General features: G+C 33.5%; 1 protein-coding gene across 4 annotated transcripts in view; it reads left to right on the plus strand.

Moving 5' to 3' along the window:
• The first annotated feature begins 4978 nt into the window (after window positions 1-4978).
• Window positions 4979-15998, plus strand: part of LOC100267131 (uncharacterized) — a 68638-nt gene continuing 57618 nt past the window's right edge. The window contains exons 1-6 of one of the 4 annotated variants that reach the window (XM_010654211.3): window positions 4979-5167; window positions 5399-5510; window positions 5738-5826; window positions 6971-7130; window positions 7232-7370; window positions 10603-10696. In XM_010654211.3, coding sequence (XP_010652513.1) covers window positions 5107-5167; window positions 5399-5510; window positions 5738-5826; window positions 6971-7130; window positions 7232-7370; window positions 10603-10696 — 655 coding nt within the window. In that variant the 5' untranslated portion in view covers window positions 4979-5106. Of the gene's footprint in view, window positions 5168-5398; window positions 5511-5694; window positions 5827-6970; window positions 7131-7231; window positions 7371-10602; window positions 10697-15998 lie in introns of all 4 variants that reach the window. The other 3 variants (XM_019221223.2, XM_010654210.3, XM_002267295.5) reach the window with 3 other exon arrangements.

The raw sequence follows: 15998 nt of genomic DNA on the forward strand, positions 1-15998 counted from the left end.
TGTAATGAGATTAGAGTTAAGTTTAGAAGAAGATGAATAATCCAAGAAAAAATTAATTTATGATGAATAAAAAATATAGCTAATGTTAATGGAATGAGATAAACCAAGAGATAACAATTTGGTAATTTTGATTAATAACAATTTGAGGTTAGTAAAAGCTAGTAATTAGTAAATGATTTTGATAAAAAATTTGAGTCAATATATTTAAATAAAAATTATTTAATAAGAAAATAATTTTGATTCTATATATGAATTTATATTAGTGAATATTAATATGAATATTATTCATTGCTCTCAATTTTCAACATATGGAAATTAATTAGAATTATTTTATTTTTTTATATATAAATGACAAGTCTTAAGACATTTTGCTGAATTTGTTACTGTGTAATGTTAGTCAAAGAAGTAATCTAAAAATCAAATCATTTAATTTATTTTTAGAGGGTGTTTGATATGAGAGAATGAGAAGTGATAATAAACATCTTATTTTTTTCATCCCTTATTTTCATGTTTAGATAAATTTTATGAAAATAAGAATGAAATAAAAAAATGATTCCAATAGAAATCAAATCCCACTTATAAATGAGATTTCAATTCATTGCAAGTAGGTGATTATGGACCCCGCATTTCGGCTCAATGCATTCCCACTTGATGGCGAGCTCGCCTTTTATTTTAAAGATGATTTATTTTTTTTTAGAAAATGACTTGGAGTCGTCATTTATTTTTGTTTTATTTTTAAAAGGGAAAACAAAATAAGAAAGAAAAACCCTAAATGTGACTCTTTAAGGGAAAACAGGTCTTTGAAAAAAACCAAGTCTGTGTTCAGGAGTCAGGTTACTTATCGGGAAGGTACGGTAAAGACCATAGCACCCCTCTAAGTCCCTAAAAATGAGTCTCTACTAATAAGATGAAGTAAGCGTGACAATTGGGAAGGAAATCAATGGATACCAAAGTGATCACAAATCAGAAGCAAGTTATGATAATGAATAAATGAACAAAGCGAGAGCAAGAGTGTACCTTAGCTGCAAGTAACAAAGCGCTATCATGAAATAGAGTTAGTGCACAATAACAAATACAAAATATATCGCGCATAGTGTAAGACAAAGATCAGACAATATTCATTAAGCATAACAGTTGACGATCAAAAGAAAAATCTCACATGTAGGGCCCCCACCAAAGTCCAATTGATCTTGCATGAATTAATCTCACAAATTCCATTATTTTGAAATTATGAAAATTGTCTTCTTGCTTATTTAAAATTAAGAGAAACAAAAAAACAAAAAAAAAACATTTTAAAATCAAAGGAAAATTTATGAAAGTGCTTGCCTAAAAGAAAAAGGCAAAAAGTTTATTAAAAACGGGATTTTTGGTGACCTTGAACCTTAAGGAAAGATGAAAAGTGATAGAATTAAAGAAATATTTGACAACTAGTAGTGGAATTAAAACTATTTGAGAGAAAACTGGATTTTTGGGATTTATTTGAAAATTGGAGTCTTGGGAATTAAATTTGAGAATTGGAATTTTGTAAACTAAATTTGAAAGAAATTAGAATTTTGGAAATTATTTGAGAATTGGAGTTTTGAAAATTAAATTTAAGAATTGGAATTTTGGAAATTAAATTTTAAAAAAATTAGAATTTGAAAATCCTTTGAGAATTAGAGTTTTGAAAATTAAATTAAAGAATTGGAACTTTGGAAATTAAATTTAAAAGAAATTAGCAAATTATTTGATAATTGGAGTTTTGAAGATTAAATTATGGAAATTGAAAACTTGGAAATTATTTAAAATTGGAAGCTTTGAAAATTGGAATTTTGAAGAATTATTTGAAGATGAAAATTTTAAAAATAAATAATTAAATAAAATAATAATAATAACGAAATTAATAATGATTAAATAAATAAATGTGAAAAATGGAAATTTGGAAATTAGAAATTAAATTTGGAGATTGGAATTTTGATGAATTATTTAAAGATGGAATTTTAAAAATAAATTAACAAAATAATAATGATTAAATAGATAAATGTGAAAATTGGAATTTTGAAAATTGGAAATTAAATTTGGAAATTGGAATATTGGGAGAATTATTGAAAGATGGAACTTAAAAAATAAATAAGTAAAATAATAATAATAATGAAAATAATAATGATTAAATAAATAAATGTAAAAATTAGAATTTTAGAAATTGGGAATTAAATTGGGAATCATAATTTTAAAGAATTATTTTAAAGATGGAATTAAAAAAAATTAAAATAAATAAATAAAATAATAATAATGATGAAAATAATGATGATTAAATAAAATTGGAAATTGAATTCAAAAATTGGAAAATTGGAGAACTTATTTGAGGATGAAAACTTGAAAATTACGTTCAAGAATTGGGACTTTGAATAACTAAAAACAAATGGGAGTTAAAAGAAATAAATAAATAAATGAAAATTGAATCTTTGAGCATTTTAGATTTGACCTATAGATAAAAGAATAAAAAAAACAAAAGAATGATGAGGCATGACCATTGCATGCCAAAGTGGCCCGCCTCAACATCATTTTCCTTGGAAAACTCCACTTGGAAACCTATTTGCCAAGTTGCATGTTAGGTTGACCTAGGAATGCAGCATGTTAATTGCTTGGAAACGAGCTACTGTAGGTGGACTTTTTGCTACATTTCCAGAACCTTAGTTTGCAACATAAAAACCCATAAACCTCTACCATTCCATACCCCACCGAATGTGCATTCTAGTTCTTCTGGCATGTATTTTTTTTTTTTTTTTGCTTCATGCCCATGTTTTAATATTTTCTCATGAAACGATTCAAAGACCCAAAAGCAATTGGAATTTACAGAGAAAATCGACTGAGAGAACACCACACTATAGTGTTAGAGGAAGTAAAGAGAATTTTTGGAGCTAAACAGTTGAGACCGACCATGAATTTAGAGAGAGAGAGAGGAAAGAGACTGAAACAAGGAACAAGGAAAGTAGAGAGAGAATGGTGGTGACGGGAATGCAAAGATGGGTATGAAAATGTGGAGAGAGGGGAGGGCGGTATATGGTAGAGAGAGAAATGGGTTTTGGGCATTTGAAGAATAATGTTATGGGTATGGTGGCAATGGGTGATAAATAGAGAGTTGGATATGGTAACGGGCATGGCGGGTGAAGGATGGCCATGGGTGGTGAGTGGTGGAATGAGCATGGAGATACATACATGTGGAAATAATGAAAACGAGTGGGTGGGAGGTGAACGACATGAGGAGATAGGTTAAATGAGCATGGGGGGTGATTGGGGTGGTCGTGTACATGGGGCTCCATGCATGTGAAAGAAATAATAGAAATGAGAGGAGGGTGGGTTTGATGGGTGGTGTCTTTGCATTCTTCTTTCTTCTTCCATCCATAACTTCTCTAATTGAGCCATGACTCTGAATTCCCCACAGCAACAGTGATTGTCACAAACATAGCTCCATCTATTTTCATCAAATTCCAAACCAAACAACCCACCAAACACAGCACAAATACAAGGCTAATAGCCAAGACAATAACCAGGGTGAACTATGGGGATTAAAAAAATACTAGAACATGTGATACATGATAGTATAGAGCTCCACTTCAGGTGGCATCCATGAGCTCAAAACAAGTGGGATCAATAGAGAAAATAAACACAAGTTACATTTACCAAGTTCAAAAACCAAACTCATGCATCCATCTTGTACCAAGAAAAACAAAGAAAACTCGAGAACAAGCTATGCACATAGAAGACTGAATTTAACCATGACAACCAAATGACTCTTCTTATCCACGTCGAAGCGGCAAATTGATATCCAGAAAGACAGTTGAGAATGGGAATCAAACCGTGTAAAAATGAGAAGATGATAAGCTATAGTAATCATACCTGGAAAGCACTTCTCAAGCAAAGGGTGGCTCCTCTAGAAATAAAACATGCATCTCCTTTTCCTCCTCAAATTTTATCAGCTGATCCTTCCTTTTTTTCTCCCCCTCCCGCTCTCTCCAATTTTTTTTTTCTTTTAAATCCTCTCTCCGTAACCTAAAAAAAAAAAAAGCCTTTTTCTCCACCTTAGAAAAATCTACCCTTTTCCTAGCTATCCTCCTACCTCTCTGCAACTAGCCACCTTTTCGCTCAATTATGTCCCCCCCTTTTGAAACAACTCATGCATCAACTCTTTTCTTCCTGCTTTCCATCCCGTCTAGCCACCCAAGGACAGCTCCTTCATCAACAGCTCTCTTTCACTTCCAGTCCCCTATTTGGTTGCCGAAGGACAGCTCCTTCATCAACAACTCTCTTTCACTTCCAGTCCCCTCTTTGGATGTCTTGATGCCCAAGGATAGCTCCTTCTCGGGGTTGCCAACAAAATCATAATAAAAAGAATAGAATAGAACCCCTCTATTCGAGGGGGGTCTATAGTGATATTATAATTCATTCATCCCATAAAAAAATATAAAATAGTTTAAAATTACTATTTTACCTTTGAATTTAATTCATCAAGCCTCATGTTTTTTCATACTGAAATAAGACTTTTTTTTTAATTCTTATTATTTAGTAACAAAAAAAATTCTCAAAACTTATTTTTTTTTAAAATGAAAATAAACAAACTATTTTAAACTATGTAGAAATGCATTATTATCAATTTATTCCTTCTTCAATCTTATTCTTATTATTATCAAACATTCTAATGAAAACAAATAATCATTTCAATATTGAATTCTTAAGTTCATATAAACATTATAAATAGAATTACCAAAATCATTTCCATTCACAAAAAATATAAATAAAAACAAAAAATTCATATCCATTACCTATTCCTTCATGCCAAACAGGCCCTTAAATCAAACAAATAAATAAAAAATATTTTTTTCCCTTTTCTAAAAAATTTTATTTGAATTTATTGATAATTTCTGCCTTTTAATTTTTATTTCTTATTTCTTATTATAATAATTCATGATTATTTATTTATTTATTTATGTTTCGGAGAAAAGTTGTCTAAAAATCAAAGGCGGCTGGGGTTTTAGGGGCTTCTGTTCATCCTGCACCGGGACTTAGGCAGCGACACTTTCGCCGTTTTCTCATCGCCGGTCATCATAGCAGAGCCTGTCTCTGGAAATGGCTCTCATGTTACGGCGCTTCAGGCAAATTCCTAGGGTTTTGCCCTGTATTTTCTCTGGTTAACCCTCCCCTCACTCTCCTATTCGTCTCTCTTCTTTCATTTTACTTTCTCTTTCATTCCCAACTCCTGCATTCTCATTTTCAATTAATCCATGCCATTTTCCTTGAAAATCTACTTGTTGTTTGTTTGTCCAGAAAGTTTGAGAAATCTCTTTTGCATTTAGAATTTTGGCTTCTTCATGGTCCTTGGAAGAAAAGAAAATTATTATTATTTTTCTTTATTTATCAGGTGTTCATTATCAACGATCAGAGCAGCCAATCAATCCATTTTCCACTCCTTTGCCTCATGCATGGAAAAAAGTGAATGGTGGGCTTGTGGACAGAGGATGCCAAGCTTACAGGTGAAAATTGAATTTCAATTTCAGTTTCTATATTATTGCTCGTATAAACAATTTCATTTTCAATTCTATGGTATATTTCTTACTGAAATAGGATGATTCATTTTATTTTTTATTATTATGATTATTGGAAAGCTAGATTTTTCTTACTAATTGGTTTGGGTTTTTACTGCCTCCAATCTTGGAGCTTTTCTTTGTAGGGCTAAGTTTCCAATGACAGTCCCTTGCAGGTTCTCAACAATATCGGAGTTATCGCATGAGTCTTGCCCTGAAGTTGAGATTTTGCCTTACATTGAATCGGCTTTTGATTCACTTGAAGGTATTGAATTTACTTCTAAAGAATAATAATCATGCTTAGGGGAACACTAAATTTGAAAGCATTATGTTAATAAATTCATCAATAGACTCAGGGGATTCTGTTTCATCTTCTAATAATGTAAGGGAATGATTGTTGTTTTTCCTATTAATAATTACATCAATGAAGCAATATTTGTGAGAGATATCTCTCTATCTCTCATTCATGCTCTAGATGAGTAGTGTCGTTTGAAACCACCATTATATTATAATTACATAACAGACGGAAGATTAGATTTGGCCTTTTGTGAGTATGGTGCGCAGATCAGGTTTTGATCATTTTCATCAGCTTTGGTCTTATTTAGAATAATTCAGAGGCTAAATCATTTGCTAGTGTATCGCATTCTTTTCATTTCCTTCACTGCTATTCTTGAGTTCTGTTTTTCATGGAATCCAAGCTGAAACCTCCTCATCACCACCACAACTGCTTGCCCCTTGGGCAAACCTCAAGGGCCACCATTCAATCGAATGCTTCACAAACTTTAGTTATTTTTTTGTTCCTGCATCGTAGTCTCTCTTACTTTATAATGTACTATTATTGTTCTAAGCATATTGAAATTTAAAATATGGACAGAGTCTTACATTAATGTCATTCCATAATGTGTGAAGATCATTTCGGTCATTTTTGTTATTTGACTTGAAAGTGAGTCTTCTTCTTTATAAATTATTACATTAGTTATTACACATATTAAGTACAGATAATATAATTGTTTTCACTAACAATAAGATGCGGTAAGGAGCAGTGTTGATCGCCTTTCATCAATATATTGGAATGCCATATCCATGCTTGAACATGCTAATAGGCTGTTAATCAGTGAAATACAAGCTCCTTCTTATCACAATATTTGCTATGAGGCTTTTTGAAATGGTTCTTTAACTCATGATCCAGGGGTAAAGCTACAGTGGGAGCAGGGGAACATGTGCCCCTCCCCCCCTGTCCCCTACCTCTCTCTCTGCCACCAATACCCCTTGGTTTGCATCAGCATGTGGATAAATTGTTTGAGCCTTTGATGGACAACCTGGATTATGACCTCATCATTTCATTATAGCTTGCTTTCCCTTAGCTCTTTCTTTTTTGTTTTGTTTTAAACTTTAGAAATTATTTACAGGTCCTTCTCATTGTTGGTTGAATAAAGTTGAGGAAAGCAAGAATTTCTCTAAGAGAGATCGAATCTTCTTAGTTCTTGCTGGTGTGTTTTGTGAAGATTCTTTGATGTTGGGCTTTGACTCTGTGGTTATGTTTGAAAAACTAAAGTCTCTTCAGCAGAGGTAGAGCAGAATTGGGCATTTGCTGTTGGTATGCTTATGGACTTGCATTAGTTAAATTTAAGAGTAGATGACTCCAAGCAAATTTAAATTTTCTGTTGCAGGTATCCTCTTCTCCATGTTATGGGTTTCCTGTCAGGTTGTTCAAGTTTCTCGGGTGCTGATAAAAGTCATCTACTTCAGATAATCATGAAGGAATACATTACATTTCCTATCTTATTGTCCAACAAGGATTTTTCTGAGGTGAGATACAAATCCTTGGTTTAGTTTTTGGAATCAGTACTCGAAACTTGTGTTTGCTGAATGTTATTTCTATATTCTATGAAAGAGTCATTCCTCATTAACTTGTTTTAGATGAGTTTTGTTTTGTAACTATGCTGTTCAAGAAGATGGTGGGTTAATTGAGATTACATGTTAGACATGGTTCTTTTAAGGAAACCTTAAAATATGCACACTGGTGATGCTTTTACATGTGTATTACACGCAAGTGTTGGTAGGTATAAGAGCCTAAGAGATTATGAAATGATGTACTCATGAGCACAAATGAATGAATGAGTCACTTCTCTAGTGCAGTGCCAGTGTAAGCTGAAATCAATTCTGTATGTGTGTTTCTGTTGAAATATGATATATTCGTCCACAAGTTTCTTGACATCACTGGATATTTTTATTGGAATGAGGGGGTTTAGTTTTTCCTATTATTTTTGGGTGCCACTGAATGCCATGGTAGGGTTCTCAAGTCAAAATGCCTTTTGAATTATTTTTTTTTTGAGGCCTATTAAAAAGCTGAATTGCGTTACAAGTCATCTTATATTTACGGCATTGTGTTTGATGTTGGTGTTTCTGTTTTCCCTCCAAAAAGATGAAAGCACCTAAAAATCTAACATTGGTGTAATGTCTTTCTGTTGGATTGTTATAAATGATACTAGCTTGTTGTGTGACTTGATTGGTTGCACTTGTATAATAGCTGGTTGTAAGTTTCCATCTTGGTCCCTTTGTCTAATGCAATATATCTGGTCTGTCATTGCGGAAAAAGGCAAAGGAGAGATTACAGAGATTGGTGAAATGAAGACAAAAATAATAGAAAGTGAGTCATTTCATATGAAGTTATTTGAGGCATGAAAAAGGATTATGGCTAACGTCAACATTTTCTTGTGGGAAAAATCTTAGGATCTTTTTGTATATGCAATCTACCTTGTTCATCATTGAGAAAAAAAGGGCAAAAGAAGAGAGCCTGGTGGTAAGCTGAACGGTGAGGAAAAATAATAAATTAGGAAGTGAGATTAATTCCAGTTGGAGGCATTCAGAATAGGAACAGTGTCCGTATTAATCTCAACAAGGCTGATTTCATAGAAGTTATTTTATTCTTTATGGACTGGCTAATTTCATTGAAGATATGAACATGTTAAAACAAACATGTGACTGATGATAGATTCAAATACTATCCCAAAAAAAATCTGCACACAAAATTTATGTTTATACCTTATTATATAATGCAAAACTTTGAAAAAATTAGGGGAACTTTTCTTTATATAGTTTGAAAAGTTAATGACATTTTAGTTTAAATATGCAACACCACACTTCATTTCAGGATGTCCTGAATTCATCAATATCTTTGCTGAAGCAGTGATGAGATAGGTCATACTGATACAACTTTTAAGGTGGCCCTATGAGAAATGGAGCTATCCTCATTGGTTATAAACTGATAGCATTGCTACTGATTATGGTATGGAACATCTCAATGATTAAGATCGATGCCAATAGATCTAAGCCTGACCCTGTTGTCTGTTGTCTGTTCCTTTTTTTTTTTTGCCTGTTTGTTTTATAATGAAAGGGAGACCAGAGTGGAGGCTGTCCATGAATTTAGAAGGGGCTATGTAGCATGGAGAAGTGCTTCTAGGTTTTATTTGATTGGTATGTAAAATATTAAATTAAGGAGGATATTTTTGCAGAAGGTTGTACAGCTTGCCATGCTTTATGGCATATAGTGCTGGTTAGGTAAGAATTACATGCCCATAAATGGTTGACGTCACAACTTTGAGATCTTGGTAAGATAAAAAATGATGGAAGTTGAAACAAACTTATTCAGTGCCAAAAAAGGGCATCATCCTAGGTGAATTGTAATTGATTGATTTTCTTGGAGTTCATAATCACAACCTTGTTAGATGATTCTTCTTATTAGGCTAACCATCTTTCTGCAGCTATCAAAGGAGTCTTTGGCATGGTAGTTAATATGTTGGGTGTTCCAATGTTGTTTACTAATTATAGCAATGGTGACCTTTCATTAGGTTCTTGGTCTAGAGCATTTGCACATACAAAAAAAATCCAGGGTTTAATCTAAGAAGGATCATAAAGAAACTTGGTTTGATTGTGAGGTTAGAGTAATGCTGTTAGTCCTTTCTGTCTGATGGAAAGGGTATTCTTCATTGAATCTGAGTAAGTTTTTTTCATAGTTGTGTAGTTTGGTGAGGTCAACATTGGTGAAGGAGAGGAGATCCAGCTTCAGAAATAGGTACACACCATGAGAACTGTTGCCACCGGCCTTGAATGGAGGGGAATTGATTGAGCTCTTTGGCTACCCATTTCACTGTCAGAAGAATCTTCTCTGAAATTGGAGCTGGCTAGGGTAAGCTCGTCAAGATTGATTGGATAACTGTCAAATTTACTGGTGTCTCTATGACTTTTTGAAGGTGGAAGTTATTACCAGTTACTAAGTTCTCTGATTCTGGAAGTTATGGATAGAAGGATTTCTTTAATGTGCAAATTCAAGAATGCCATGAGCTGAACTTTTATTAGCATTGATGATTCTTGTGGCTCATTAGTTGAGTCAACTCTGTGGGTGACCATCAAAGAGGTTATGATATATGATAGTGGCTGGAATAGGTTGCAATCATGAGGTTCTATCTGTGTACTTCTGGTGCAACATGAATCTCGGACAGCTCTTGACATGGTCTATTGATTTATGTAGTCAGGAATGTGTGTAAATTTTCTTTTCAATATGAAATATAATGTAGGAACTCATTGTAGAGAAGTGTCATTTTGATTGTTTTGCTGATTTGATGTGAATATCAGCAACCAAATAACTCAGGCACATACCTATCCCTTCAGTGTAAAATATCCTATAGATATGGGAATTCTTGATTATTACATTTTAACTTCCCAAAGTATGGGGATGTTGCTGGATCTCTCTCTCTCTCTCTCTCTCTCTCTCTCTCTCTTTCCTTTTTGCTTTCTTTCTCTTTTTCCTTTTTCTCCCCAGGAGTATATTGCTGGATATCTCTATTCACACAGATGGCAATCTAGTTTGTCTGTGTTCCTGGTAGAATTGGATGGCTTGTTTTTTCTTTCTAAGTATTGTGTCATTCATTGTGTTCCCTGTTTTCTGTTATTAAAGATTCTGCTAATAGTTTTGTTAATAATTTACATTAATATCCTCCTGATGTATTTTCCTCTCAAACATTCTACTGGATGTATTTAGATGGCAGGTGGGGCATGTTACATTTTATTTAAAGAGTTTAGAAGTCCTTTAATTTACCACGAGAAGGATGTGGATGTTGGAACTCTTAATAAAGGTATGCCTATTTTCCATTTTTGATATGTTTGATTTCTCTGTGAACAATATACCTTCACCTTTTTCTGAATTTGATTTCTTGACATGATTTAGATCTAATTTTGAAATTAATAACTTCCTGTTTGAATGGGAACTTCTTTCATATCATTGTATTTTGTTGGTTTTTGTGTACACTCACAAGACCTAATATTTCGTAGACTTTAATTCTACAGCTAATTCTTCTTTCTTTTTTGCAATTAGCATATAAATAATGCTTCTTTTCTTCCAATTAAAACTAGTAACCTTCAATAGAAAGTGAACAAGTGAAGAGGGCAATATAAGTCTACTCACTGGTGAACATGATATCGCTTGAGAAATTTCAATGTATGTAGATGCCTCAACCCAAAATAGAATAAAAATTATATTTTATCATCAAAATAAAATGGAGCAACATAGAAAGAGGATAACTAATTTTTCAGAGGAAAGAAATAAGGATTGCAGATAGGAGCTATAATAAGAGAGAGAAATGCATGAGGATAGAAGTGACATTTTCTTGGATTGAAGCTGGTCTCTTAGCTAAAGAGTTGGTTTCCACAATCCACGTTGCATGATATATGAGCCTGAGAAAAGCTAGAGATCACTTCTGTGGAAATGATTAGAACTTTGTTAGTTAAGTGTGAATACTTCAAAAATTCCTGGTGGATGTCCTGGGTTAATTGCTTATAATGCTGAAGCCCCCCTCATCTATGATATACCTCAACTTAGATGTTTTGCCTCTTTGAGACCTTCCAAAATGTTGGATTTTGTTGCATCACCCTAACTAGAATGTCAAAAAACCTTGATCATTGGTTTTTCATCTCTATTAATGCTGCCTATCACTAACTTTCTGAATTAATTGAGATAATAACTATCAAAGTTAAATTTTACCTTACTAAAAAGGAGGTGGATTTTGACAAAACTTAGAGGAAATGGAAGCATGTTACTGCATATAGGGTTCTGATGTCCAATTAGGAGGTTATTTAAATTTCTTTTGAACCCCTAGGGTAGAAGAGGTTGAACTCTTCCTAAAATTGATACTGTCAATCCATATAAGGTTTGAAAGATTCTATTTTTCCTATGGAAGAATGAAATTAGGAAATCCATGATTTTGTAATAAGGTAAAGAATTAGGTAATCCATAATCAAAGGGATATGATGTAATTAGGTTAGGAAAATTTCTAATTTTGGTGCTAGGATCTTTTGTATATATATATATGAGTCTCTGTATAGTCTGAATATCAATTAAAAGAATTTTATACCTTTTATTCCTCCCATCTCTCTTTTTCTACATGGTATCAGAGCCCTATGCTCATGAATCTAGGGAGGGAAGGATATTTTTTTGTTTTGGCCATCATTGTTGAGTTAGAGATCATAGTCAACCTTCATTGTTGACCTTAAGAATTTGCCTCTTGTTTGCATCACACCATTATTGCAAACAAAGCCTTAGAAAAACCAATCGCGTAACCAGTTCGAGGCCTTAGTAAAACCCTTGCCATTGCCCCCTTGTCTCAGTCTTGCCATTGCCCTTAGATCTTCCTTGTTGTCGGCCTTCCCTTTGCCTCAGACTTCCATCCTCGCATCATCACAAACTCATCGTGAAACAAAAATAGCACCATTGTTGTTTTCTCTACTAGCGACGATGATCCTTACACATGACGTCTTTGCCTCACACTGAATCTCTTTCTCACCATTGGTGTAAGCGAAGATTTTTCCTTCTATATGCATTGTAGATATTGTTGCAAATCAAGGGTACCGGACCTCTGACATACTTCTGTGAACGTCGAGATTGCCAGACCTCCGACACCACTACGACGACCATCGCTACAACCACCATTATCCCACAATGATACTAGTGGGAGCTTGAACGCGATTGTCTAAGCTCTATGGGTAATCTTTAGTGAGTCCTTTGACCTAAGACTTATTTTAAATTTTCCCAAAAAAAAAAAAAAAAAATGGAAAAGAAAGAAAGAAGGAAAAATGTTTGAGAATTGCAGAATATTCAAATGGTATACAAGCTTAATGGGTAGAATGATTTAAAATGGTCATAACTTGTTTGTACCTTTCTGAAGGGAAAGAGAAATTAAGTCATCTCTTGGGAACTGGATCAAACTTAATGATGCTTGAAATTAGTGCACATATATGCTTCATGACAACTGCTAAAGACATCTGAGATGTAGTTCATCAGACATACTCGAAGGCACTAGATGCAGCCTAAGTGTACAAAATAAAAATTAAGATTGGAGCAACGGAAGTAGGGAAACAAGATAGCCACAAAGTATGTTAATATGTTGAAAAATCTATGACAAGAACTTGATCACTATCGATGCATTGAGACAAAATATCCTGAGGATGCAACAATTTTGAAAAATTATATTGAAAAGGATCGAATTTATGATTTCTTAGTTGGTCTCAATGTCGAGTTTGACCAAGTTAGAGTTCAAATACTTAGCATAGAGCTCCCAACTTTGAATGGTACTATCTTTATTACCTGAGTAGAAGAAAGCAAAAGTGTCATGCTTGAACCTTAGAATATGAAAGGCTCAATGATGGTTGCTAACAAGGGCAATGATCTGAAGGTTAACAATGCTAATAACAAAATGATTGATTGGTTAAGGGCTTCAATGATAATAAGGATAACTTATGGTGCACTTATTGTCGAAAGGCTAAATATACATGAGAGAAATGTTGGAAACTTCATGGCAAGCCAACCACATCTAGCAAAGAGTGAGGTTACAATGGAGGCTAGTAGAGGGATAATGGGTAAGCACATTTGTCTTCTATTCAACTAGTTGAGAAACCTTCAAGTATATGTTCATTGGCTCTTTTAGGTAAGTTTCCTATTTCCATTGGATTAAAAGTCTTGGATGAAACCTTTGCCAATTCATGAGTTATAGATTTAGGTGTCACAGATCACATGATTCATTCATCACACCAATTTAACAACTATAACCCTTGTCCAAGTAGTAGGAAATAGCTACAACGAATGGTTCATTAACCATTGTCGCATGTGTAGGAGATGTCAAAATTAGTTCTACACTCACACTTAGGAATGTGCTTTATGTTCCAAAGTTGTCCACTAATCTTGTCTCTATACAAAAGCTTACACAAGATTTGGGTTGCAATGTGACTTTTTACCCTGCTCGCTATGTATTTCATGACTAGGACGTAGGGAAGATGATTGGACTTGCTAAGGTACGGAATGGGCTACACTACATTTTCAATAAAGAAAAAATCTAGCTTCATCATCATAGACTTGGACATCCGTCATTTAGAACTCTTAGAATCTTGTTTCTTTCTCTATTTAGGAAATTAAATGTTGAGAGCTTTTATTGTGATGTATGTGAACTCACCAAACACAAACGTTCAACCTTTCCCACCAATAACAAAAGAAGTTAAAAGCCTTTTTTATCTAATTTATAGTGATATTTGGGGTCTTTCTCCTATCCCTAACATATCAAAGGCATGTTGTTCAGGTGAAGTTACAACTTTTCTAGTATATGTAGTCAACATCATCATGATGGGAAATGAAGAAAAGGAGAGACAAACTTTGAGGCAATGCTTGCCTAAGGAATTTGATATTAAAGAGTTAGGAAGGTTGAAATACTTTTTAGGAATCAAGGTTGCACAGTCTAAGCATAGAATTTTAATTTCTCAACAGAAATATATAACGAACCTTCTCAAGGAAACAGGGAAATTGACGTGTAAACTAGCAAACACACCAATAGATCCTAATCATAATCTTGAAGAGGCTGGGGAAGATGCTATGTTAGATAGAGAGATATATCAACATGTGGTAGGAAGACTCATTTATCTCTCTCACATAAGATTAGATATAACATATGTTGTAAGTGTGATTAGCCAATTCATGCATAGTCTAAAAGAGGTTCATCTGTAAGCTACTAATCGAGTGTTGCAGTACCTTAAGAGGTCTCTAGGAAAGGGCATCCTATTTAAATGAAGCTTGGGACTAGTACTTAAAGCATACATAGATGTAGATCATGCTGGATCAGTGGTTGATAGAATATCAACAATTAGGTATTACACCTTTTTTAGTAGGAATTTGATGACATGAAGAAGTAAGAAACAAAGTTTGGTGGTGAGGTTCAATACAGAAGCAAAATTTCAGACAATGATCTAAGGAGTCTGTGAACTACTATGGTTGAAGATCATTTTGGAAGATTTGAAGATTAAATTAGATGACCTAATGAGACTTTACTGCGACAACAAATTTGCAATCAGTATTGCATATAATCTAGGTAACATGATCAAATAAAATAGACACATTTTATTAAGGAGAAACTAGATAGTGGATTGATCTATACTCCTTATGTAGTTATTGACTGCCAACTTGTCAGAAAAGGTTTAAGTAATACAAAGTTTCAAGCAAGTGTATCCAAGCTAGGAATGAAAAACATCTTTTCACTAGCTTGAGGTATGGAAGAATGAAATTAGGAAAATCATGATTTTGTAATTAAGGAGAGAATTAGACAATCTCGTAATCAAAGGGATCTGATGTAATTAGGTTAAGAAAGTTCCTAATTTTGGTGTTAGGAATTTTTGTATATATATGTGGGCCTCTATATAGTCTGAATATCAATGAAACAACATTTATACCTTTTATTCCTTCCATCTCTCCACTTCTACATTTCCTTCAATTCTTTTAGCTATTTTTTTTTTAAATAGGAAAATAAGAATAAACACATGAATGCCTAACAAAAAGGGTGTGCAATCTAAGTAGACCAAGAGTACACAAAATTTGGCTAAAAGGCAAGAAAAGAAAATTAGAGCTCAAATGGTGAACAAAATCTTGCAAGGTCATAAAACTATAATCCAAAGACTTCATTGACCAAAGATCAAGAGAAACTTTTATTTTATTTTATTTTTTTATCAGAAATGAAGAAATATGTATTAATAGAAGTAAAGATACAAGAAAAGGATGAGAGGTCCTTCCCATAAAATACAGAAACTGATCAAAGGAGAATACACCCATCTATAGAAAACTATATACAAAGATAAACCCCAACTATCTCAAACTTTTGAATCACAAACCGTAGTCCAGTTGAGTTGTAAAACACTAAGAGGAACTCCCCTAAAAGCAGTAGTACAAAATGCCCATAGAGAGGAATAGAAATGAGGTAAATCCCATAATATTCCTTCCAATCTCCCCTTATCCTAAAAAATCCTAGTGTTTCTCTCTTGCCACACAATCCACAACAAAGTGAGACAAGTGATTTGCCAAGGTGTCTTGCCTCTAATTGAATTCCCTAAACCTCTAAATGCAATAAT

The sequence above is a fragment of the Vitis vinifera genome, chromosome 7 (genome assembly GCF_030704535.1).
Source record: "Vitis vinifera cultivar Pinot Noir 40024 chromosome 7, ASM3070453v1".
NCBI classification, from domain to species: Eukaryota; Viridiplantae; Streptophyta; class Magnoliopsida; order Vitales; family Vitaceae; genus Vitis; species Vitis vinifera.